At 40.1% G+C, this 25,321-nt stretch overlaps 1 protein-coding gene across 2 annotated transcripts; it reads right to left on the bottom strand.

Moving 5' to 3' along the window:
* Positions 1 to 51: 51 nt before the first annotated feature.
* Positions 52 to 24,233, bottom strand: srgap1b (SLIT-ROBO Rho GTPase activating protein 1b). 2 transcript variants are annotated; one of them, XM_079455288.1, is made up of 22 exons: positions 23,621 to 24,233; positions 16,103 to 16,298; positions 14,289 to 14,451; positions 13,394 to 13,456; positions 12,438 to 12,617; positions 10,739 to 10,867; positions 9,373 to 9,594; positions 8,844 to 8,945; positions 7,665 to 7,862; positions 7,053 to 7,137; positions 6,578 to 6,605; positions 6,388 to 6,418; positions 6,240 to 6,300; positions 6,046 to 6,123; positions 5,509 to 5,643; positions 5,169 to 5,274; positions 4,162 to 4,386; positions 3,644 to 3,723; positions 3,358 to 3,547; positions 3,120 to 3,254; positions 2,654 to 3,020; positions 52 to 2,332 (listed from the first exon to the last, which is right to left on the bottom strand). In XM_079455288.1, the coding sequence occupies exons 1-22, from the start codon at positions 23,679 to 23,681 to the stop codon at positions 1,916 to 1,918; spliced, it is 3,252 nt and encodes a 1,083-aa protein (XP_079311414.1). In that variant the 5' UTR covers positions 23,682 to 24,233; the 3' UTR covers positions 52 to 1,915. The 2 variants fall into 2 exon arrangements, with proteins under 2 accessions (XP_079311414.1, XP_079311415.1); XM_079455289.1 differs by having other exon boundaries at positions 3,358 to 3,535.
* Positions 24,234 to 25,321: the final 1,088 nt, after the last annotated feature.

Here is a 25,321-nt window from a genome sequence, read left to right as displayed (position 1 = left end):
TCCTAGACAAACTGTGGTCTATCATTATAAAGAATTGTTCATGGCACAGTTGAGACATATCAACATCCTTTATTTCAAAGACATTCAGTTTCGACACGTTTTAAAATGCACTGGAACATGATTTGATGCTACATGCCAATACAGTCCTATACATGAAAGTGCGACATCACAATGGATTAAATGTACATATTTATTATTCGTTTCGGTTATTAAACATCTGAAAAGAGCTCTATGTATTATTTAACTTGTGGAACGACTCTTCAGAAAGCGACAGCAGCACGCACCCTTGGCAGACCAGGCTCCTGCATTCAACGTGTTTCCTGAAAGGCACTTTCATGTCAACACTGTGTGTTTGTGTGTGTGTGTGTGTGTGTGGGAGGGAGGGTGGAGCGATGGTCTTGCAGGTCGTTTGGTAAATGAACAGAGGGTGAAGGTGGACATCCAATACGCCAGCAAGCTTAGGGGGGCGTGTATGCGGTCGCATGTTAGAGTGACAAAGACCCCAACGTTAAACATACAGTACACACTCAGAATCAGTAAATAGATATAAAATATAACAAGTAGAAAACGTAAGCGAGAAGCAGTCAAAAAAAGTGAAAAACAATTATTCTATTAGTGTATAAAAAATTTAACCAAGGCTGTTTGGTAGACATGGAGCATCTCGTCACAAAACAATGTTCTACGAAGATTTCCTCCTCCATGCATAATATTTACACACAGACTAAACACCCTCACACACAAACACAATCAGCTCTTACTCACACACAAAACACACATAAACCGATACTTTTTTATATGCAATAAATTACACGTTCTCAGCAAGCACTCTTTTTTTTGTACAAGCATGAATTTTCCATCTTCTAACGTCCGTACACACGAGTCTGTTCAACATGAATGGTCTTGCGTGTTGCAAAGAGGGTCTGCCATTGACAATCTCACATACACACGTACATTGGAAGCACAGGGGACATTGAAAATTAAGGACTGAAAATGATCATCGTCCATTAGTGGAGCAGCAGCGGAAATCTTACTGAACGACCTGTGAGTGGGCGTGGCCTGGCGGCAGAAGTAACACGCTTCTTGCGAACGTCTGTAACGTCAATTTCTTCTTCGGCGAGACCTCAGATGGATACGGTCGAGTCTCCGTAATTTTGCCCCCAGAATGTTAAAACTCCCATGTCGTCCAATCAGGCTTCAGGATTTGCTTTTCAACGGTAAAGGGGGAGGTTAATCTGGTAATCAAGGCTTGGTGTGGTATTAAGAGTGAAAAGAAAGTGGAACATTCATATTTTCAATACATTCTGTGTTCCCGGTCACCTTGTTTTCCGATGGAAGGCTAGATGAGTGGCTTGAAAAAATTACATTCCCCATCGACTTCTACTAAGGGAATAACGTTCCCAATTTTCCCAAGAGGCACCATTATTCCTGTAACTTGGCCGTTTGAATCAAAGCGTTAAAGAAAGCAGCAGCAACTCATAAGATCGACTCCACGCACAATCCTCTGTGGTAGTAAGGCCTAACAAATATAAAAGGGCTCGAAATACATTGCACCAAAGGAGGACTCAATGGAACGTCCCGATCTAAAGCTCCCAAAAAACTAAACGGTACTTCCTGTACAGACAATCCCAACCAGTGTCTCTCGGCTGTCTCTGAATGTGTTCCTCGTAAATGTATCTACACACAGACACGGTAAAGTCCTATTCACTTAGAGAATACACACACACCACCCTGACAACACGTTAATGGATTATAATATCATAGACTAACTCTATCGGACCGTTCCATGTAAACTAGCTATCGGCCGTACAATCATGTCATTAAGAGATTAACCCTGTTTACTTTCTTTAGTTTCGACCCATCGCCGCGGGTCAGTCTTAAACCCTGTTTGCTTCAGTTGGACCCTTTGGATCTTGGCTCACATAGTGCCAGATTTGTCGCTGCCGAAGCTTGAAGGGGGATTCTGGGGCTGCTGGGAAGGAGGAGGGTTGGCTTTTGGAAGAATGGGCGGTTTGGGGCGTAGGGCGGGCGGACGGAGCGTCACGCCCATGCGGGGAGAGGCGATGGGCTTGAAGGTGGCCACCGGGTCATTGGAGCGCCTTGACGAAGGGCCAGGCAGTGGGGGAAGAGAAGGCAGGGGGCTTATGGGACTGAGGGGGCTCGGGGAATCAGAAGGGCTGGATAAGCTGGAAGGGGTGGAGCCAGATGGACACGAAGGGCTGCTTTTCATCTGCTCCAGGGTGTCCAGCACCAGGTCGGGAGCTGCGGTCTTTCCGTTATGCCTTTCTAGCTCGCGCAGCTCATTTAAGGCCAGACTCATGGTTTCCTGTAGGTCCTGGAGAGACAGAAAGAGCATTACTTGTAGTAATACTAATAGGATCAAATAATTGTTTTATTTAGCTTAAAAATAATTTTACGAAAAATACTATTATACTTAAAAATGTTACAAAAACGTCACCAAAATAATGTTCCAAAAGACAATTTTGCCTAAAAAAACATTACCAAAAATACAATTCTACTCAAAATAGCGTTACAAATTTTTTTACTAAGAAACATTTTAAGATAACATACTATTCCACCTTAAAATAACATTACAAAAAGTTACATGCAATTTTACTTAAAAGTTAGGTTACGAAAAAAAGACAATTTGACTAACCTGGGCCATAGTGTGAGGGTTCAGCGTCTGTGTGCGTTGCACAGGTAACCCACAATGCAATATGGATGGAGACTGTAGAGACCGTATCGGAGGGCTCTCTCGTTCCCGCTCCCTACGCAGGGACTCGTGTCGGATGATATTGGCATTGACCGTGCCATTGGATGTGCCGTTGTGTCCTGTGCGTCTGTGGTGCTCGGGACTGTCCAGGGCACAACCATTTCCACGCAACAGCTCCCTAGGGCTAAAGTGACCCGTTACAGTCACAGTCACCGGGGGAGAGCTGCGTTCCAGCCCGTTGCCATGGCAGTGCCCGTCGCTAAGGCGACCAGGGACCCGGCGCAGAAGGGCCTCCGTCCTCTTCCTGTGTCTGAGGATGTTTGCATAAAAAAAGAGGAAATACATTTAAATTCCCAGATAAAAGTGAGCAGGAGGTTGAGGAGCATCTCAACAGTTTGGGCGAGCTCACCGGCTGATGAAGGTCTCTGGTATTCTTGGTTCAGTAGGGGATGTAAGAGACCGTCTGGAGCTCACTTCATCTGAAGGTGTGGTGCTGGTCTCACTGTCTGTTTTTTGGCTCATTGTATCTGACATGGCCTCATTCCTGAAATGTATCATCCAAAAATATATTAATCAATCAATCCAACATCAAGCCATTCAATCAAAATATAAACCAATTGAGCTCCAGCCACAACTTGCAAACTCACTCCTGCATTGTGACGTATTGATGTGGTATAAGTCCATCGATGCCGTTGTGACGTCCCTCCCACCAATCTTCAGACGCTCTGTGAAATAGGAGCAGCGTGGCGCCTTTCTTAAATGTGAGCTCCCGTCCAGAGCGCCCGACATAGTCGAACTTTGCTGAGGCCTCCACAGGCTCAGCCTCTGAAAGAAAGACTATTGAGTGTGACTCACAAATAGTGAGTTTTCATTGGAAATGAGAATGTATTGTCTGACCATTTGTTCGTATAGACGTGTGTATGCATGCATTACCCTCCTCGCTCGTCTGGGTTTCTGTCCCTCCGTCTTGCTCTCCTTCCTCAAACGCTCCCGGCTCACTGTAGGGACTTTCACTGCCATGGAAAATACACACGATTCATATACACATTCAACACACAGCAAAACAATCGGCAAATAAATGTTATCGATATTATCAAAAATATATATTATAACCTGAAAATGAACATTTCCAAATAAGGTTTATTGGGTTTTTTACTCATTTTACTCAAACGCTAAAGTTATTTTTTACTCACTTCTATTCAATTAGTAAGGTCATAATATAATTTCTCTAAAAAATTAGCCAGATGCAAAATAAAAGTATTTTACTAGCGGTCTCAGACTTTTGTACACTCTTTAATAATTCTAAATATACTATATACAATTAACTGAATATGTATAGGCATAATATATAAGGCACATCTCTGAACAATATACCATAATACTTTTTTGTAAGGTAAATTAAGAAACGGCAAACACAACACGTGCTCACAGATACACATACACACACGCACCAGTACTCCGTATTGCTCATGCACTTCTCGTAAACCGGACCCTCTAGTTCTTTGGTGTCAGGGAAGATGGTCTCATGTTGGATGATGATGGTTTTGACTATCTCGTTGACGTGCGCCTGACACGAGACCTGGTCCAGAAGATCCGGGGTGGGCATTAGAGTGGGACCGAAACAGATCGCCAGGTTTCCAGGGTCCATCATGTTCTCATCACTATATTGGGACAAACTAGGAACAACAATCAAGAATTACTACTCTGAACTTGAAGCAGCTGTCTAACTATCCCAAACATATTTTTCTGTATTATGTATAAAATATATTTAGGTAACAAATATCAGAATTGAAGTTGTAGTAAACTTCTCTCATTGCTGTGGGATTCTGGGTCATTTGTTACTGTTCTGAGCTGAATAGGAAGCTTGCATCCGTTGAATTTACATGTTGTATGGTTAAACTCTCTCAGGTGAACAACTAAGCTTTCATAATCGCAGTGGATCTTTTTTAGTGGGTGACTCATAAATTCTATAATCGCACCTTCTCTCTTCACACCTTTACCCAACACTCTCTCTCTCGCTCTGTTTGTCTCTCGTGCCATCTTACCATCTCTCTCGACACAGACGTGGGAGAAGATTTAATTTCCGGTGCGAAAATGGATGCTTAGTTTAGCCGCTATTCTCCTATTCAATGAGACACTTGAGCTTTGCAATTGAGAGAGTGAGTTTGTCTGCGAGTGAGTGTTTGTGGGTTGGAGTACAAAATGAATATTTAATATGAAGTATATAGAGGGAATTGTGCGTATGTGGCGGGGGTTTACTCGGCTGTACTTTGGGGGCAAAACTGTCCCAAAAGTCTGCTGAACCCGACCAAGTCTATATCTGGGAACGTCCTCAAACGTAGAAATAATTCATTAAGCGAGGGAGGGATGACTGTAATGCTTGATCAATAAATGCTTGGTATAAATGCTTTTATCCAAAGCGACTTCCACCAATGTATGAGTTTTCGTGAACACTCACTGGTTGAGGAATGCAAACAGGTATCTCATAACCACCAGCGTTGGCCGTGGCGTCGTCGTCAGGATCTTACGGATGGAGACCGCTCTCTCGTACAGATTCTCAGTTCCTGTTGAAGGTTTGTAAACAAAGAAAAAAGTTGCATGTCCTCAAACAGGCAGAGACGCATGAAAAGACACCAGCTGTCCAAATTCCCCGGGAAACCAGAGTACTTAACACTCATTTCGTCATTTCCCGAACACCATTGCTCTCACCCGCTTCCTCTCATACACCTTTCCTTCCTCGCTCCCGCCTCAAGCACGCTCACATGCACGCACACCAACGCAGAAAAACATGCACTCACGGACGCAGGCGATGAGATCGTTGAACTTCTCCTTGGGGAAAAGCGGGTTGTCCAGGTTACGGAAGTACATTTTCAGCACGCCCGCAACCGAGTTTATGTCATGGTTATTCTCCTCGTCAGTCAAGGGGTCGTTGCCTAGGAAACAGTCAGTAAGATGAAAGTGTATCCATGGTGAGAGATCTTTCAAAATTAAATCTGTGATTGGCATCTGAGCGTTTAGAAAGTCGGTGGTATTTATTAATAAATGATTGCAGTTTTAATGAAGGGAGAATGTTAATCTGTAATTAATCTATTCTGTTCATTCATATTTTATTTACGGAGCACGAGTCTGAGACCACAGCTGAAAATATGTCTGTAGCATTTTGTCAACGTGATACAATAAATGTTGAATGACAAATTATATTATCAACTATAAGATATCCAACAACTTTCCATAGAAAAACATTGATCATTTAAAAAGGTGAAGTGGTCTAAAACAACAATCAATAAACAAACACACTTAATATATAAAAATCAATGACAGTAATATATACAAACCTCGTTCAAAACTGTTCTTGATGTCATTGACTTCCACCTGTGAGCCGGAAACCCTGAAAATACCCTGATGCTGAAGACCTGAAAGAAAAAACAAACACACACATTTTAATGCACGACCACATTTGCTTGATCTTTCCACACTTGCAAAGTTTGAATTACCGAATAAAATACATAGACACACTTAAATAACCCACCATATAGATTAATAAAACGAATGCAGCTTTCAACAATCAGAGGAATGGCCTTCCCAGAGTCCTGCACACAAATATATCCCAAAATCAAGAAACCAATATGCCACATGCAGGGGCTAAACACAGGTGGAAAGAAAACATGCTAGGTTACCTGGTTCCTGCTGTGGGAGTTTCGGCGACGGCTAGGTAGGGGCCAAAATAAGAGAGACAGACATGAGAATGAGCATTCAAAAAGGTCATGATGACCTTAAGAAATATCACGAGGACCTTGCGATTCAGAATAGTATGCACAAAGGGCTTTGCATTAAGGTCGGGCAGAGAAATGGAGAGATGAGATATACCTGGTTGTCATGATGTCTGCTCTGTAACCTGTGGATAAAGAGATAATAGAAGACACTGCCGTCAAGGACAACTGAATTTCATTACGTTCAGTCACGCCGTCGACACGAACGCATGCTTTGCATGTTAATGCTTTAAATCACTCATGTTGACGAATAGGCTGTCAATGTCACTCAGGATATGGACAATGACAGAAAAGAGTGCACATATTCTTTAAAGTATTTACAGTATAGTAAAAATCCCAGCAAGTCTAAAGGTATTAAAGCTTATTCAGTGCACTACATAATCTGTTATGTACACAAATGTCACTGTAATCAAAATAATCTTATGTGTTTGTGTAGGAAATATGATAAAAATGTTTTATTGTTTTGACCACATTTCAAAAGTTCTCCAAATTAAACAATACAGTTTACTGTATAGATTCCAAAACACATAGAGATTTGGGTTTTTTTAATGAAAAAGATCAACTGTATTCACCTTCGGCGATGCTCCTCTTCAGCATGTCATGTTTGGCCTGCAGTTTAGCGATGAGATTACTGCCTTCCAGATACTCCTTCAGTTTCTGTGGTCACACAAATACAGACGGTCAATAATAATCTAATTACACTGTAATTAATGATGGAATTAGTCCCGGTCATCCTTCACAGGACATAAACTAAGTTATAAAATACTGACATTGCTTTAAATCTACTGATCCAGCGGACACTACAAATCTATAGCCGTCCGGCGTGAAGAAAAGCCAACTGTGTCTGTGTTTTACTTCTAAAAATGTAACTAAATTGTGTCCCCAGTTTAAGTTAGTATAAGAAGTATAGTATAGTTATATTAATAAGCTTTGGGTAGAACAAGAAAGATCGATAGCAAGTCATTGACTTTTGATATTTTGTTCAAGCCAATTAGAAAACAATCTAAATATAACAAAACTATTTAAAATGCAATACAGAAAAAAAGGCAATCGAGATGCAGATTTTTTGTCTAACATTCAAGTTTCACAGACACTTGCAAAGCTTTCTTGCAAAGCTTCTGCTTCATTATGCTGCTATGAATATGGATCGGTCTGTTTGTAATTGTGTGCATGGTGAGATTTACAGTGAAATAAAAGAGCTCGGTCTCCTGCTGGTTGGCGCGTCTCTTAGCCAGGCTGGGTTTGCTGAGGTATGTGTCTGATACACTGGATTTGACGGACTCTGTGGAACGACTGTGCTGGAAGCTCTCGGACACATCGTAGTCCTCCATGTTCACCATGTCCTGGATGGTGCAGAGAGTGGCTTCTGACGTCTTTTTCACCTTTAAGTGCGACAGAGACATGGAAATAAACTAACTGTAAATTCAGCTTGAATGTTTCCTGTAAAGTCAATGTATGGAGTCCTGAAAATGTAGATTCTCACAGGAGACACCATTTTTTTTTTAAGTATCCCACATCTCAAATGCATGTCTTGGTCTATATTCACACCTGGCATTAAAGCATCACCCAAAAATAAACATTGTGTCATCATTTACCCTTAGATTGTTCCAAACCTTTATAAATTTCTTTGATTTGCTAAACACACATGAAGAAATTTGGAATATCTCACCCACCACTTACTACCATAGTAGGGAAAATTATTCAATGGCTGGTGAGATTTAACAATCTTCCAGATATATTCCACTGTGTTCAGCAGAACAAAGAAATGTATACAGGTTTGGAAAAATCCGAAGATGAGTAAATAATGACAACATGTCCCTTTAATACCTGGTGTGAATATAGACCATGGCATTGCGGTAATATAGTACAATTCAGTACACTTATGCAAATAGAAATTAGTCTCCATGTGAAATATTACAGTTGTACACTTCTCTGTACGGTCTACAGTTGCTGCGGTAATACAGCATTCATCAACAACTCTGTCCTGCCCTTCACATGCTGAGAGCTGCAGGAAACAGATGCCCTGCCAACAACTGCACATCAACAACCACACACTCCAACAGTGATGCCAGAGATGAAAACAATGTGTATAAATGCGTGTTTGGGTATATAGCTGTGAATAACTGTCCTGGTATGCATGTATGGTACCTTATCACATAGAGAGAGTGAAAGGAAGAGGGGAATGGAGAAATGAAGGTGTGTACACATGTCACCTCATTCTTTATCCTCGGTGGGGTACCGCAGCTGCCTTAATGCTCATTGGAGAGGAAGGGATTGTGTGTACGTGTGTGTACGTGTGTGTGTACCTCCTCAGTGCTCATTCGAGAGGAAGGGATTGTGTATGTGTGTGTGTGTGTGTGTACCTCATCATTTTCAATCTTCAGCGTGGAGAGACGAGACTGCAGCTGTTGAAACCGGAGAAGCAACTCGGCCTGCACCTGCGGCAGTGCAGTGATCTGACTCACCTGAAATAATGATACAAGCTTAATAAAAAATAAGCACATTTAATAAATCTCCTATAATAATGAAATTGATTTTGAGATTTGCTTTATTTTACTGACTGGATGGTAATGAAAAACCCTATAACATTATATACCTGAATTATATAATAAGACAAAGAATTTAAGCAAATAAGCAATGCATTTGTAGATTTCTTTTCAGCAAAACGAATTAATTAACCCTCCAATTTGTGAATTTTCTTTAATGAAAAACTAATTTAGATTTACAGGTTTTTCAAGATCATAAATACTTTGAACAGTGCATGTTCATTCATTTGTATAAAACACAGAACAAAATACATCTCTGTAAATCCCTTTGTATAAAAGCGTCTGCCAAATGACTAAATGTAATCAATTTAAACGTATAAAGTTTGGACACTAGGTGGCATGTAACCTGGTCTCCCATGTGTGGCTGAAAAGTGAAGCGCGTTGGAGGGGTGAACGCTGTGGGGTGGGTTTCCATAAAGCGTTGCCGATCACTACTGGGGTCCAGTCCCTCCACAGCCCCCTCTAAAATATCCAAGCCCTCGTGCCGAGACGTTTCCAGACTGTATTCCGCCGACAGGTAGGTCCGTAACGCCCGACTGAGGCCCGCGTGGTAACCCAAGTCACAACACTGTTAAAAAACACATGCATACTTCTTTACCGTAGTGAGGGGAATATGAACAGTGCGAGCTGTCAATCAACAATAAGTGTGACAAATAAACCATTAGGCATTTATCCACAAATTATCCTCCACACAGCTTCTGTTCTCTGGGTTAATTTGAAGGCAATTTATCCAAGCTTTTGCTGCATCTCACTTCCCACCCCCACACACGCTCTCTCTATTCGACCCACCCACGTGACAATAATTTATCTCGGCGCGAGCAGGTTTGACCTCCATGAAGGTTGAAAAGACACGGCCAGATACTGCTGACCGTGTTCAGCCTGTTGCAGGGTTTAATGAGCAAAACAGTAGACACAGCAAACCGTGGAGCAGGAGTGATGTGTGTGAGGAATAGCTTCTCTCTGTATGAATGTAGAGTCTCTTGAACCCGCTTCACATCCAACAGACTCTTCAAGGATGTGTCTACAGTACACAACACGAATATTATTTGGATGCAGTACTATAATGTGCTCTATCCCACAATCCAATGCACTCTACAAGTGAATACAAGAAAATTTTATCTGAAGCTATTTCAAATATCATATAATTATAATAATGCTGTATCATATTATCATACTGCCTAAATGTTTTTTTTAAAACAAAATAATGGAAGTTTGAAAGAATGTTTTATTTTTAAAGCTGCAACCCTCTCTCTATACAAATACATATATATATATATACATATATATATATATATATATAATAAAGTAAATATTTCGTGTGTATATATAAAATAAAGATATATAATTCATACTGATATGTTTATTTGAACCCAAAAATGTTAAACATTGCAGACTTATTATTACAGAAGTAATGCATATTCTGCGCAGTGTGCAAGATTTTCATTCCTCCAGTAACACGGTCTCTGTTCTCGCTACTGTTTCAGAATGTGCTCATTTTTGTAATTACCGGCTTAATCTCTATTCCATCCTTCCAGTTACAGGGTGGGTTTGTGTCTAATTAAAAGCAGTGGAGGCCCCCTAATTCATGATTATTAATCGGGACAATACTCCATTACTGCGCACGCTGAAAAGCAAATAAATGCAAGCGCTACACTCCATCGCCGGAGCAATTTCCTGCCGTCGATTCACAGCGATCCGAATCGGATACTCACGTCAATCAAATGCGACAGGTCCTGGATGTAATATTTAAACAGAGAGGCGTTCGTAGCCTCCAGGGTCAACAGATACTCGTTCCGAGCCTTCATGACCTTCAGTTTGTTCTCAGAGTACTTGGCTTGGCGCTGGAGAGAAAGAAAGAAGACTGCTGAACGTGTAGAGTAAGAGCTGTCTCTACATCAGGGCAGAAGATAAAATGTTTTTATTGATTGACTATTGATGGGATTTGTTTCTAATGTCAGTGTGCCAGCGCAATGAAGCTCGGCTACTGTATCTCTGACCCAATTGATTTGTAATTGCTTCTTTAATTAAAGTTCCTCAGCTGTTGGTAAAATCCACAGATATTTCACAACAACATTATCAATAAATCAAGATAGAATCCTGTAATACAGGGTTTTCAACCTTGACGGACCCTGAGCTTTCCAAAACATGCTAATTCAAAATAATGCATGTCCATAATCTCAAAAATAAGAATTGTATCAATTATTCAACCACACATTGTTTAAAACCACTATAAGACATTTTATATAAGAAGATATTTTGAGAAATGTCTTGGTGACCAACGTTCTTCAAAATATATTTTGTTCTGTCGAAAGAAGGTGACATAGGTTTGGATGACGTAAAACAATTAATTTGAATAAATTCTAACTAATGGAAAAAAAACTTTCAATTTCTGTCTAACTGATGTGATATTTTTATTTGCGCTTAAAGACAACCCCTCCTGTGTCACTGAATATCACTGAACACAGATGTTGCCCATCGGGATATTTTGGCTGCACTCTGCCAAATACAGTAACACTCGCTCCTTCTAACCTCTCCTCCCCCCTATGTTATAAAAGAGAAATGGATGAACTACAAAACCGAAGTGAACACTCCGTCTGTCATGGGGGCATTTTACTGGAAAACAAATGTAGAGAGACTATAAAGCTTGGTGTGTCTACAACAGTTACAAAATGAGCTTCTTTGCTTCTCTTTCATAGACATAGTTTCCTAAATATACTTTGTTCAATAGTACATGCTGTGATTTTATGGAAATTTTGATTTTATTAGAAAACACTGACGCTGAGATGTTTAAAGAGTTTCACATGGTTAAGCTGAAATGCATCAATATTGTATTACATCAACCAAAGCTTCAGCATAGTTCTTACAAACGAAAACTTCAGAGCCGACGTAATAATGAAGCACAGAATCATTTAAGCATAACCAAAATTAAATGCAGCTTATTTTCAGGTTGGCTACGCTTAAAAGGAAAATTATTCACTCATTCCGAAATGCTTTGACAAGTGGACAGCATTTCTCAAAGACAATTTGACCTTTGCTCTGCATTTCTAAAACATTAACCACTATAGGCCCGGTTTTACAGACAGGATTTAGCTTAAACCAGGACAATGCCTCAGTTAAATGAGTATATTTAAGTCGCTTTTAGAAAAGATGCCTTAGTAAAAATTGACTGTGCATCTTAAGACAAGGCAATGACACTGGTAGATTTTAAGATATGTCAGGGCAAGTTATCAAACTTGCATTTTAGTCTGGGACTAGCCTCAAGCCGTGTTTGTGAAACCAAAACCAAACATGATAAGTCATGGATTCGACTCATACGAAACGCAAAAGATAAAAATGTTCCTTATATGCACTGTGTAGCTTTAGATAAGTGCCTACCGAATGCATAAATGTAAAATAAGACACTCAACTCACCTTCTCTTTCATCTTCTGTATCTTGCGGGCAGCGTTCCGTCGCTGGTGGCGATCTTCTGTACGCAGGCTGAAGACAGCCTCACCGCCCCGGCCATGTCGTTCACCTTGCCTTTCTGCCTCCTTTAGCTTATTTTCTGCACTTAGAGTCTCATTGTGATACATGTGATATGTCTTCATCACCTATAGGGGGCAGAGCAGCCACAAAACGACATTACCCATAATTCCCAAGTCAAACGACTAAAATAACCCATTGAAAATCCTTTAGAAAGAAATTTCTTCCTGTGATTTCGGTTTTGTGAACACACCGGATTGTAAGTGCTCTTCATGTTAGCAGTAAGCACAACTGACAGACCTAATGCTTGTGCCGTGTTTTTATTTTTATACAGTTTATTAATTCAAGAACTGGAAACTTTTAACAATTCAGTCGTGTCAGACAAGCTCCTATTCGGGCCTGATATTCACATCAGCACACAAAAATACAGTTACAACCTTTTTTTTAAATCCTCACTGATGGTCTCCAGACGTGTTTTGGATGCCAGGCCGAACATGGGATGCTGGTGGCTGGTTCTCCCGCCACCCTTTTTAAATAACCAGAATATTTTTCTAGGTAAAAACATTTTTTTTCTAGGTAGACCCGCACCAAACCAGCAATAACCAACAAGTGAAAATCCTATGCTGGTTGTGCCTACACAGCGAAGCCAGCAACACCGCAGACGACAAAGAAATTGCCATCACAAAGCAAAAGAAAAGCAGAAATGCAAGAACAAGTAAATGACAGATAGATGAAAGGGATGCAGCAGTGTGATCGAGGGAAGGAAGATCTAGAGAGTGTTGATAATGGAGCAGGTGAATAACGTATTGATGGAATGATAAAACAAGAGAGAAACTCGCCAAGAAGTAAAAGGATGAAAAAGTAATTCAAAAAGAGATTGAGTGGATGATAGAGCGAAGCTCACCGTGTAGAGTTCATTAAGAATCTTCATCAAGTCTTCCTGCAGCTGGAAGATGATCTCTTTGCTCTGTAAGTCCAAAAATCACAAGAATGGAGGAAAGTAAGGTTAGGTCAAACTCATATAAACCGTGACGGAATTGCTGTACCACCTTGGTCAATTTTGAACGAAAAGCATGGATCAAAATAAATAACCTTTAAAAAGGCGTTGACATTATCCCACCAATATACGTAAAGGCAGCACACGCATGCATAAACCCTCTAAGCTCTCTATGATACAGAGAATAAATACACAAATGCATTTAATAAACAATTGTCAATAGATAGGGAAATAAAATCGGAATAACTCTTTCTGTTGAGAAAACTCAATACTAAAAGTAATGCGCTGGTACCGTGGCACAATGACGGTAACAACATTACACTTTGATAAAATGGCCAAGGAACAGTTAATTTCTTAAAGTTCGCCTCAGCTTTAGTAGACGTCTTATGTGTTTTGTACTGCTGTTACTACATTAACTTCAGTGCTGTCCACTAGATTAACTTAGTGTTGCTGTGCGAAACAGGAATTCACTTTCTATAAATAAACCACCATACAACAGACCCAAAGACAGCCTGTGAATAATAAATGGGGAATCCACATGAAACTACACACACATCAATGTCTATTTTTATTTAGTTCTTCATAAGGCTGGGGACGATTATACAATTGCCTCTCTTGCTGATATTGTGGGGTCAAATCAAAAAGCACTACATATTTGGACAGCAAAGAAATCTACATTTTGTATAAAAAGTATAAATATGATAGTAAACTATTATGCAAGTTGTTTGTAAAAACATGTGTGGACGTTGCATTATTACACTGACAGGAAACAGGGTCCATGTTGACCTGCATGTGACCTCACCTTCTTAAGCAGACGCATGTTGTCTTCACTGACGTGTGTGAAGCGTGTGATGACATTATTGAGGTAAAGGTCGCTGAGCGTGGCGTGGTCCTTACTCTCTCTCCTCACCTGGTTCAGAAGCAGGTACCAGCAGTTCACCGGAGACAGCAGGTTCTGGTCCTTTCTGTACCATAATACAACAAGAATTAACCACTTTAGGATGTTAAATACATTAAATGTTGTCTAAGGAAAAACTTGGAGAAATTGGTTCCCATACACCAAAAGTGAATGGGACTGAGTCTAACATCCTTCAGTCATAAAGGGTTTGAAACAACATGTGGACAAAACATTCATCTTGGGTGAACTATCCCTGCAGTTGGACTCACTGGGTGACCCCAGGACTTGCTATACATGCTGTTTTGTGGTGCACTGTGCTTTTTTCTCTGCCTTTCTTCAAATCCATTACTAAAACCATCTTGTTTATTCTCCTTAAGCTCATTTTGCCTTTTGTAAAGTTGTAACATTTTCCTGTAAATCATCAGGATGCAAGGGAAATGTACTCCAGCCATCAAGATCTACTGTATATAAATCCAATCAGAGCTGAATACACTCAGGACAGTCATCTCGAACTGTTCATAATAAATGACTCTTTCCTTAATATCCACATACACATCCATGTAATTGCAAGTTAGTATTCTCAAAATCGCACGCCACATACACGTTTTTTTTATCATTACTACATATTTGTATAACACATTTAACCACCTGCAGAGGTGATGTAAAAGACGCCATTTTGTTCCACTGACTTATTCTTCGATATTAGTAATGGCTGTAAAGACAATAGGAAGCCATTTTGGACCAAAAAAGAGAATTTCTCAGCAGCCAGTGACTAATAACAAGCTGAGCAGGAATCCGATGGGACAGGCCCATGAGGACCAGCACAGTAACGGTGCCCAGCATGAGGGAAAAAATGCAACAGAAGAGAAACTGTGAAACTCTCTCCCTCTTTCTCTCTCGCTCACTTTCTCATCTCTCACCTCTTCATTTTCTCAGCAGAATGCTATCTGCATTAATGAGATGGCAAATACACAGATGCCTGAACACACACACACACACACACACACTCTCGCAATGAGAACAATAAATACAGCAGACATAGGCATCGCCTCTCCTCTTCCATCTCAGAGTTTTCAGGCATGAAGTCGGGCATAGAGAATCATGGGTTAAATATTCCATTCGATGCCCTTGCCCACAGATCCAATGCAAACCAAAATGCGGACGGGCATTATTTGAAGGTGAGTGAAAGGAAATGCGCACCTGAGGGGAAATTATTTGAATCTCCGTCTTGAGAACATTACTTTTCAATCATTCATGGGCATTTGAAAATGTTGCATTGCCATGTGGACTAAAAAATGTGTCTCCCCCATTCAAGCGTGCTCTTGTGATTTTTCACCCGGTGGAAAAATATGAAGGCTGCCCTCTACAACAGAAATGCATGGTGGGCGCTTGTCAATATTTTTAGTTTCATTGCTAAAATGATACATTTAGGGATGAAACCAATTTATATTTTCGTAATTATGGATCACAACATTTTAGAGAAACATTAAAACACTGACAAAATGATCCATATAGAAGGCGCCAAGGACATATCATTTTAAGTTTTTTGGGGCCGGCACATCGTGAGTTTAAAAAATGACCAGGATTTCACAACTTCAGGAAGCCTGTATATTATTTCAAGATTATTTTAGGATCCTCTTGCATGCAAAATAAAATCGTATCCTTTTTTTGTTATAAAAAGGGTTTGGTGTCTTTAGATGTTTGACACATGCACTCACTTGTACTGCTGGTGGTCCTTGGTGCTGCGTGTCTTGGCCATGAAACGTTCTGCGAGCTTCTCCAGGTTGCGTGAATATTCGCTCTCGATCTCGGCCTTCTTCCTGAAGAAATCCTGCAGGTCCTGCAGGAGCTGAACTCTCATGTCCGTCTGTTGCTCCAGACATTTCTGCTGCTCCACTAACTGTGACCGTATCTCTGCTCACACAAACACATGACCAATTGCAGAAAAAAAATGTCAGATTTTTATGATGGATGACATCATGCACTATAATGACATCACGTGGTGTGTTTTCGAGTGACCTGAACACAATGTGGGCAGCGATGGGTGAAGTTGTGTTCTCTGAAGCAAAGGTTTTCTCCTAACAAGCCGTGCAAAAATTATTTCTTCACACACACTGCTTATCACACTCGCTGCCGTTGCCAAGACAACAGGTGGAGTATCCCACGAGGATTAGCGTGTCTGTTTGTGTGTGTGTTTAATGGGAAGGGGTATTATAGATTCTTTATCCTATCCTAGCTCTCATCGCCACTTCTTAAACTCATCCAAAAAATGCGATCTGTTCAACTCCATCACACTGACATATTTCATTTTTGTATGAACTGTCCCTTTAAAACCACGTTCCCCTCCCGTGTTCCCCATCACCAGTTTTCTCCTTTTCTCTTTCTCCCTCACACGTTTCCCCCTCTCTCTCCACAGCCCAACTGTTTAATGTCACACTGCTTCTCTTACAGCAGCTCGAAATAACAGATGAGACAGCAGGCTTGGCTTGAGCTCTGTGTGGGTGTGTGTGTAGGAGGGTGGGTGGGACTGTGAGAACTGGGGACCTGTAACTGCGTTTGTGCGCGTGGTGCGTTTTGCATCTGTGATATTGGCACAGCGAGCAAGGTGACTCTTTTGATACAATAAGAAACACTTGAAATCCAGCTAGGAAACAGAAGGTCAAGTGAATTTGACACATGCTTTTGGTTCCTTAAAGGTACAGAACCACAAAAGATGTAACTAAAAAAAGGACGTTTTAGTTTAAATAAGGTCATTTAGTTTATGCAGATCCGTTTGCAGCACAGATGTCAAGGGTTTTATTTCCAGGGAACACACATAGCGAAATATATAACACTGGATACAAAATCTTTAGATAAAAGCGACTGACAAATGAATACAGAAGGTTCACCCGAAATGAAAATTGTGTCTTTTACTCACTCTCCAGTAATCTGTTCAAATATTTTTTTTCCTGATGAACACAGAGAGAGATATTTGGACAATGCTTCATTTTTGGGTGAACTGTTCCTTTAAGTTATATTTATTTTTCAATGACTGATGTCAATACCAAGAGAGCATCTTTAGAGTATATTTACATACTGGATGCATTATATGGCCCTAAAAACTATTTGTACCCTTCAGAATTCAAAACATGGGAAACACAGAAAAGATAAGACAGTAGTTGCTTAAATCTCTGCTTAAATTAAAAACAAAATTTGTAAAAATACGACATACACAATTAATTAAATAGAATTAAAAAAGAAATGCAATGTGCATTCATTGAACACAATATTTACTCAATTCCTTCCCTTAAAAATATTATCTTTGAATTTACTTACCTGCATAGAAGCAGAATTGTTTATATTTTGACTGTCCATGTTCGCTACACTGATTTGTTTTGTTAAACTATTTTTGTTGGAACAAAAACAAAATTGCTCTTGAAGTTTCAGTAGTATTATTTAAATAATTGTTATATGACAGCGATATCACACTTAAAATGGTGCGAGACTGTATTCTTGCTTGGTTATTATTGCTCTGGAAATTTGCATGATATGGACAAAGGCTGTTGGTGGCTTTCTGAACGGACACAAAGGCATGACACCACTTCTATTAATTGACCAATTGGGCAAGGGATCAAATCTAAAAATGGCCCAATTTAAGACAATTTAATTGGACTGGATAATAAATATCTGTCCATCATCAGTACAGTTGACAGAGCGCTTGTGAAGAACATCTCTAGGGAAATGATTGCCAAATGCAACAAACCGTATCTTCTCAAGGACTGCCAAAGAGCTCCGCCCATTTATGCTTGTCTGACTTCGGCTAAACCATGCTAAAAATAACAAGAGAATCGAGTTGAAACTCATGTCCACAAAACAAGTCAAGCATTGTGAATTAAAACAAGATAAAACAAACATGTTTGAATTAAAACCAGAACTGGTTCCGGTAAGCAAATGTAAATGTTCAGGTCTGATACAAATATACGATGACACAATCTTGGCTTTTATTTCAAATGTGCCATTAAATGATATCAGATTCAAAAGCATTTCAAAAGTGAATAGAAATAGAACAGAAACTGTGAGATGCTCATTACAAAATAGAGATGCATTTTGTTTCCCAATCCATCAATCAATCTTTAACAGTTATTTTTAGTCTTATGAAGTCTCTGTCAATGTCGTACATGACCTTTGAACTTGTGACCGCGGTGAGCACGTCTGATACCCTGCGGCATGCGCCCGACCCAGACTGTCTCCATGGCAACAAGGCTTCTGCTCAGCAACCTAAGCACTCAAGGAGTGTGCCGGCATGCCATATAGCAGCACACACGCGTACAGCCGTGCACACACACGTTCACATGACACAAAAACAGAAACGCCAAAAGACTACCAAATGTTTCATCATAGAAACTCAAACGTCTTTATGCCCTAAAACCACATCAGCAATTTTTCTGAATGCTATTCTGGCCCATCCCATTTATTTTTCGATTACATAAATCTAAAGCAAATTCTTACACTATTTTTGTGAAACTCTCCAATCCTTCAAATACTTTCCACCATATTCTCATTAGACATTCAGAATCATAAGCTTCCGAGTTTGAAGAATCATGTGTCAAAATGTCCCAGCAAAGTATGCTTATGCTCATCACCAGACACAGTCCGCATGTGCAGAACTCCATGGAAACCTCTGCAGATTTCCACTGAATTAGGTTGCCCATTATTCACAAAGTTCTCTTGCGTGTCTATTAATTAAACCGTATGACTACTTACATTTTCAGTTTTGTTTGCTTATAGAAGACCATAAACACTGATGAAGTGAAATGCTTGCTTCAACAATTCAATATGTAATACAGTTATACTTCGGAAATAAAACAGAAGAATGGAAACAAAGACATCTGAAAAAGATTTAAGTTTAGAAAATTAAGATCGATAGAATTGTATGATCAAGTATACGAAATATCAGAAAAATATTCTCAGTGTGTTTAAAACTACATTTATATTATGTTTCATGAACACCAAGGACAAAGAAAGTTTGGAGCTTGTAAAGGAGATAAAATGAAGATCTTTATATAAAAAGTTTCGAGGAGATGTCAAATTTAGATGATTACTCAAGACATAACAAAATGTAAGCCAGCACTGCGAGGACAGCAGAGACGAACAAAGTTAAATGTGAAATCACAAAACACGTATCACGAATAAATAATGACATTATGTCTCGTATTAGGAAAATGAGATTGGTGCAGATAATCTGGGAAGAACAAGGAAAAGGCCAACTTTCAATTCACACAATGGCGAAACAGTTGCGGTTTAAACACGACATACAACGCAAAATGTAGGAGACAAGATATATAAGAGATGGCGGGGATTGAAAACAAAAGGTTGCAGTAACATCATACAGAAACGGAAGTGGTTTCAGAGGTGAATCCAATTGATTATAAAAACAAAAATCGTCCCTAATGAACAAATCAAAATAAGACCGAGACCATCTTTTAAATAAATTTAGGATCGATTATGACTTCCTGTTGGCTTTAAACCAGCGAACTAAATTCCATGACAGGTTCTGGTTTAGACCCATGATTCTTACAGTAAGTACCGCATTATATGTGGTTCTCTATCTGTAGTCCACATGGCCTTAAACAGATTACTGGATCGATATCTATACTTGATTAATGAGACTTACAAGACTTCCATTATAAATACAGGCAGTGGGTGGCTGCAAAATCTGTCTAGTCTCAAAACATTCAGCCTTTCCAAAAGTGCCTATTGGTTCACTGTCTATTCTCTAACAGAGGAAGTGTGGCCATATGTTGTTTCCAGTCATTATTTTGAAATACGACCAGGACTAAGATGCAGATTCAATGAGGATGGGACAAAACTGCACACACAGACACAATTACTTGCATTCACAAACTCCTTTAAGAACACATCCTTGTTGTCGACATCTGGTCCTTGTCCACCTCACAACATTTGCCATCATCTTACAACACAAAATACATTAAACCAAAGAGTTTCAATGTCAGTTTTAAAGCATCAGATTTCCATAAATAATGGCTTGTGTTAATTTATCTTTATTCTATGGGGACAGATTTAATATAGAATACTTAGACATTTGCGATGTCTTTAAAAGTAAAAACACTATTTAAAGTGAATATCATTAAAAAACATTTCCTGTAAGGGTTAGCATGTTGGTCAACATTATTTACAATAAAATCTCATCTTTAAATTGGCTATATACAGGCAATACTGTTCCAACACGTTCCCATTTAAAGGTACAGTTCACCCCAAAATAAAAAGGTTGTAACGGGTATCAGTACCCGTTAAAGTAATGTTAAGGTTTTTTATTCTGCCACAAGGTTGTCTTCATTTATTCATCCTTACGCTGCTCTAAACCCGTATAAGAACACAAAGGAAGATATTTTGAGAAATGCCTCAAGTGGTTTTGTGTCCATACAATGGAAGCCAGTAAGGACCAATGATGTTTGGTTACCAACATTCAGTCTAAAGCTGGTACGCATATAATCAAATGTCACATTCCTATAGATGATCTCCGACTCTTAAAGGCACAGGACATGATTCTTACTCCTTCACATCAGGTGCAAAGCTACCCATCACCAGCAGGTACAGAAAGATGAAGATAACACGAAGGACATGTGGGAGATGAAATTTGCTCTCTTTTGAACAAACCAATGACAACATTTCACTGATACATACAAGCATGCCAAAGTTGCTAGTTGTTTCTTATTGAATGTGTGCAACATTGCAGATGCAATACATTTTTTATGTAAAGAGTCAAGACAACAGTGGCTCCAGTAAACATGTTTTTGTTTATTTCACTCCGAATCCTTCCCTTATCAGCTGTTAAACTTCAAAGTTCTTTACATTAAGCATTATCCCTCCCTAGAGCAGAACTATCTGTTCATTCTAGGCACACGCTCCACCCCAAACACACAGCTCTCTGCACGGCTCTGCCTTCCCATCCGAGGCATGCACACTGCTCCAGCAAATTCACCAAATAAACGCAAACAAATGCACCAAATACACATCTTCTGATGAACTTAAAAAAAAAATTATGAGTTACAGAGTGTTGAACTTGCAACCTGCACCTGAAGCCAGAGAAAACACCTCTGGACCAATGCATTTTATAACCTAATAAAGGGCCAGCGAGTCCCTGGCGCAACCAATTTTATGTCATCCTGTAAAGCATTTGAACGACTAGCAACCTGAACGAAAAATGAAATGTTTTGTACGCATGTGGCTCTCCAAGCAATAATTTTGAATCGTACTGTCACACCAGATGGAAGAAGTATGTGTATTTGTGGTGCGGTTACGTGTGTGTGTGTGTGTGTGTTTGTGTGTGATTAGAGCATCAAGGATTGGATGGCAGCCAGAAATGCAACCCAACATCAAATCTCATGAGAGAATAAGTAGCAACAAGAACAGCATTATGGCAATGTCACATTGTATTACATCTTATTGTATTCGTGCATTTTACTTTGGTTTAAAAAAATGTTTTTAATATACATACTTGTAAACGATTAGATTAAGGGTGGGGCTCACTGTTGTGTTTCGGATCTTTTTATAATACAAGCTCCCCGTGCACCCCTACAGCGCTAAAACAACCTTCTCATTTGAGTGCAGATTTTTCGCTGATCAAGCAAAAATGTGATTTTGAGTAATGCGCTCTAGCGTGCATGAGCGTTACGTTTTTCCACATTAAAATTGCTGTGAATCACCATCTTTGCGAGTTTGCAGGTAGAGTCAAGGTCATGTGCCTCTCTTTCCTTCTAACTTCCTCCCTCAGAGAAAACCATTTCCTGTTCGGACACCAAACTTGAGCACGTCCCTGAGAACGCTTAACAGGATTTATTCTTGTCATAAACCATTCAGGACAATTTACTTTTATCCAAAAGGGACTTCTATTAAAGTCAACATATACATTTTATTTGTGCATGTGTGTCCCCTAGGAATCAAACCCATGACCTTTGCGTTGCTAATGCAATGCTCCAAAAATACATTTTGCCATCTTCGAGCAGCCATTTTACACATACATAACGGTGAAAGGCACTTAAGTGTATAAAAGCCATTCGGAAAAGGGCACCTTCCCAATCACAAAGCAAACTGTAGTCCCGAATACATCAACAGAGGGCACAATGACAATTAAGCACACGCCAGTGTGATGCATGTCTGAATGGCAGAGTGTGCACGTGTGTAACCACAGAGAATAGCAACGCTATCCCTTATGACCATGAATCACTCAATCCGTCTCAATCCATCCTTGGTCACAGTACTGTATGCCACACACACGCCCGTACGTGCGGCCCATACTAAACAGCACTGCTGCGGCAGGAGGATTCCCTGATCTTGCTCCCTGACACACACGCACACTCAGATATCCATCGCTTTCCCATTGGACATTCACACACTTACAACTCCATGGTTGAGTATCCATGGAAACATGTACAATGCAGCAAGAGCCTGTTGCCAGTATTGTTGGGGGAAAGGAGCAGAGTAACCAAGAATGCACCTCGAATTCCCATCCCATCTCAAACCGCAAGCCAGCCGGCACTCACGCAGTGGCCCAAATACTACACCAATCTATCAACATCCCATAAAGGTTCATGCCTTGAGTTGCCTAGAGACCACCCTAACCTCTACCACCATTGGCCAATAGAAGCGGAAAGAGTGCAACTCCAGCCTCCCCACACTTGAAAACCAACATTAATGTGTGGAAATGAGCTATTGGTGTTGCAACCATTTATTTTCCGAAATTAAAATCGTACACTTAGTGTTGTCTAGGTGAGCTGCACACCTTCACCTGACTACAGCTCGAGAGACAGGGGTTGCCATGCAGGTTACTGTGGACCCTGCACGCTTCCGCGCGCGCCCAGTTCCATTTCATCGATTAAACGGCGTAAAACGAGCGCGCGCACACAGACGCCCTGCTAGAAGGGCAAACAGACGATAACAGGGCGTTTTACATACAAGTGTTTATTAACTTCATTCAATTAAGGGAATTAAGTATATTCAATTAAAAATGGGAAATGCATTTAGGTAATTCAGTTTTACGCATATTCATAAAATGCTTTGTGGAACGCATTAAACAGACTGCAATGATGTCACTGAAAATGCATCATAAATATTATTAGATAACACGTAATATTATTATTTTGGTTTATAGTGCATGTAAATGCATGCACGAGTATCAGATACATACAAGAGACAGTCTCCAGGTAGCGGTCAGGTGTGAGAGAGACTTTTCTTACCTTTCACTTGGCTCTCATACTCTGTAATGATTTCCTTTTCCTTCTTGCTCTTCGCCGACATGACAAGCAGGTGTAGTCCAGATTTCTGGCCGCTTCTGACTGAAACCTCTCCGCTTCTCCGAGACACGTCCCTACTGTGACCGATGCGTCATATCTAACCACAGGTTCCGCGCGTGAACCGTTCCGTGCGCGATCGGCTACAACTGGAATGTGTTGACCGTAACGCGATGCTTTTTTTCAGACCCGCGCCCGGAAAGATCCGCAAGAGGTACGGGGAGATTCAAGGAAACATCCACAGCACGTGAAGCACAGGGGCGCGTCGTTAACGCCGCGTCACCAGACGCGCTTTGGATGATTGGAGATTTAAGTCAATACTACAACACATCAATGTGATGCACAGTAAACAAGATGCACACGGGCTGTAACTCATGCGGCATTTAATCTATGGTGGGATTGGGTATGCACAAAATCTTTCTTGGGTATGTGTGTGTGCGCTTTCCTCCAGTGCGCGCTCTCCACGCTTCTGTCAATAGGTGGGCGGGTTGGGGCGTGCATGTGTGTAAAACACAAAATTGACAAACCCTCCAGCCCTGTTGTTACGTCATGCTATCACGCTATTTCGGGAAGCCACTAGATTAAATGGCTAGCAATTATGCCTGATTGGTTAATTGGTGGCGGTTAGTGAATACAGAAAATACGGTGCCAAAAGAGCAACGTGGCACGTGTTTATATAGGCTAATGATCTTAAACTGAACATTTAAAACATAGAGTTATGTTGACATTTAAAAAGAAAAATACTCATCAATTTTATAACAGGTAGTGCTAAAAAACCGTCCTGGCAATGAATGAGTGAATGATTTAAAGAATGCATGCCTATTGACAATTCTTTTTACAGTTAGTAAACCTAATTTAAATTTTTCAATACCATGTCATTTAAAGGGTTTTCTTATTTCTCAACTGTTATTCTGCAAGGCTGCTTTTCAAATAAAAATACGAATTTAATTGAATACTGGATAAGCATATGGCAGCACTTGCCATGTTAAAGAAAAGCAATAAATTTCACGTCAGATTAAATGGAACCTTTCATGTGGCTGGAAACACCCAATAGTTTTTGAAAGTGCCGTCCTGCCATCTATTGGGATCGTTGTGCAACTAAAGTAAAGCTTCCAGTGTATGACTCCCCCTGTCTTTCTCTTCGACGAGTTGCATAAATGGTGTAGAATGCGCTTTATGGGTCAATGCGCTCACACCAAACAGGATGATATCACGCTGTGTCAGCAGGGGGAGATAGAGAATAGAAAACCTGCAGGTGGACTAATTGCTGTGACACCGATATGAGATCAGTTTACAGAATAAACTGTAGGTGTCCATAAGAGGGGAAGTCGGGCACTGAATCACAGCAAAGTACAATTAGAAAGTCTAATTGAAATGCCAATTGAAATGACTGTTATTCGTTATGAATTTTCATTTTAATTGGATTATTGTGTCTGGACAGGATGGCAGTATCCTTTCCAAACACAATTATTCAAACCAACACACAGTTAAAGTCAATGCTAACATAACATGAATAAATATGTTACAATTTGCATATTGTCTCTCTAATTTAGCCTACGTTCATTTAGCAAATACCAAACAAAGTGACTTTGAAATGAGAATGCATTTAGCATTTTGTTTTAATTTGCATCTAACAATAAGAATAGC

This window comes from Barbatula barbatula (assembly GCF_947034865.1).
Source record: "Barbatula barbatula genome assembly, chromosome: 4".
Classification (NCBI taxonomy): Eukaryota; Metazoa; Chordata; class Actinopteri; order Cypriniformes; family Nemacheilidae; genus Barbatula; species Barbatula barbatula.
Note: the sequence above shows the minus strand (reverse complement) of the source record. Positions and strands in the feature narration are given on the sequence as shown.

Bases quoted from the DNA above. Each gene is read 5' to 3' on its own strand.
- srgap1b (XM_079455288.1), bottom strand. From the start codon at position 23,681: ATGTCGGCGAAGAGCAAGAAGGAAAAGGAAATCATTACAGAGTATGAG. The intron at 16,299-23,620 runs GTAAGAAAAGTC...TTGTGTGAGCAG, and splicing joins GTATGAGAGCCAAGTGAAAG to AGATACGGTCACAGTTAGTG. The intron at 5,275-5,508 runs GTGAGTGCATGT...AACCTTCAACAG, and splicing joins CGATCTCATCGCCTGCGTCC to GAACTGAGAATCTGTACGAG.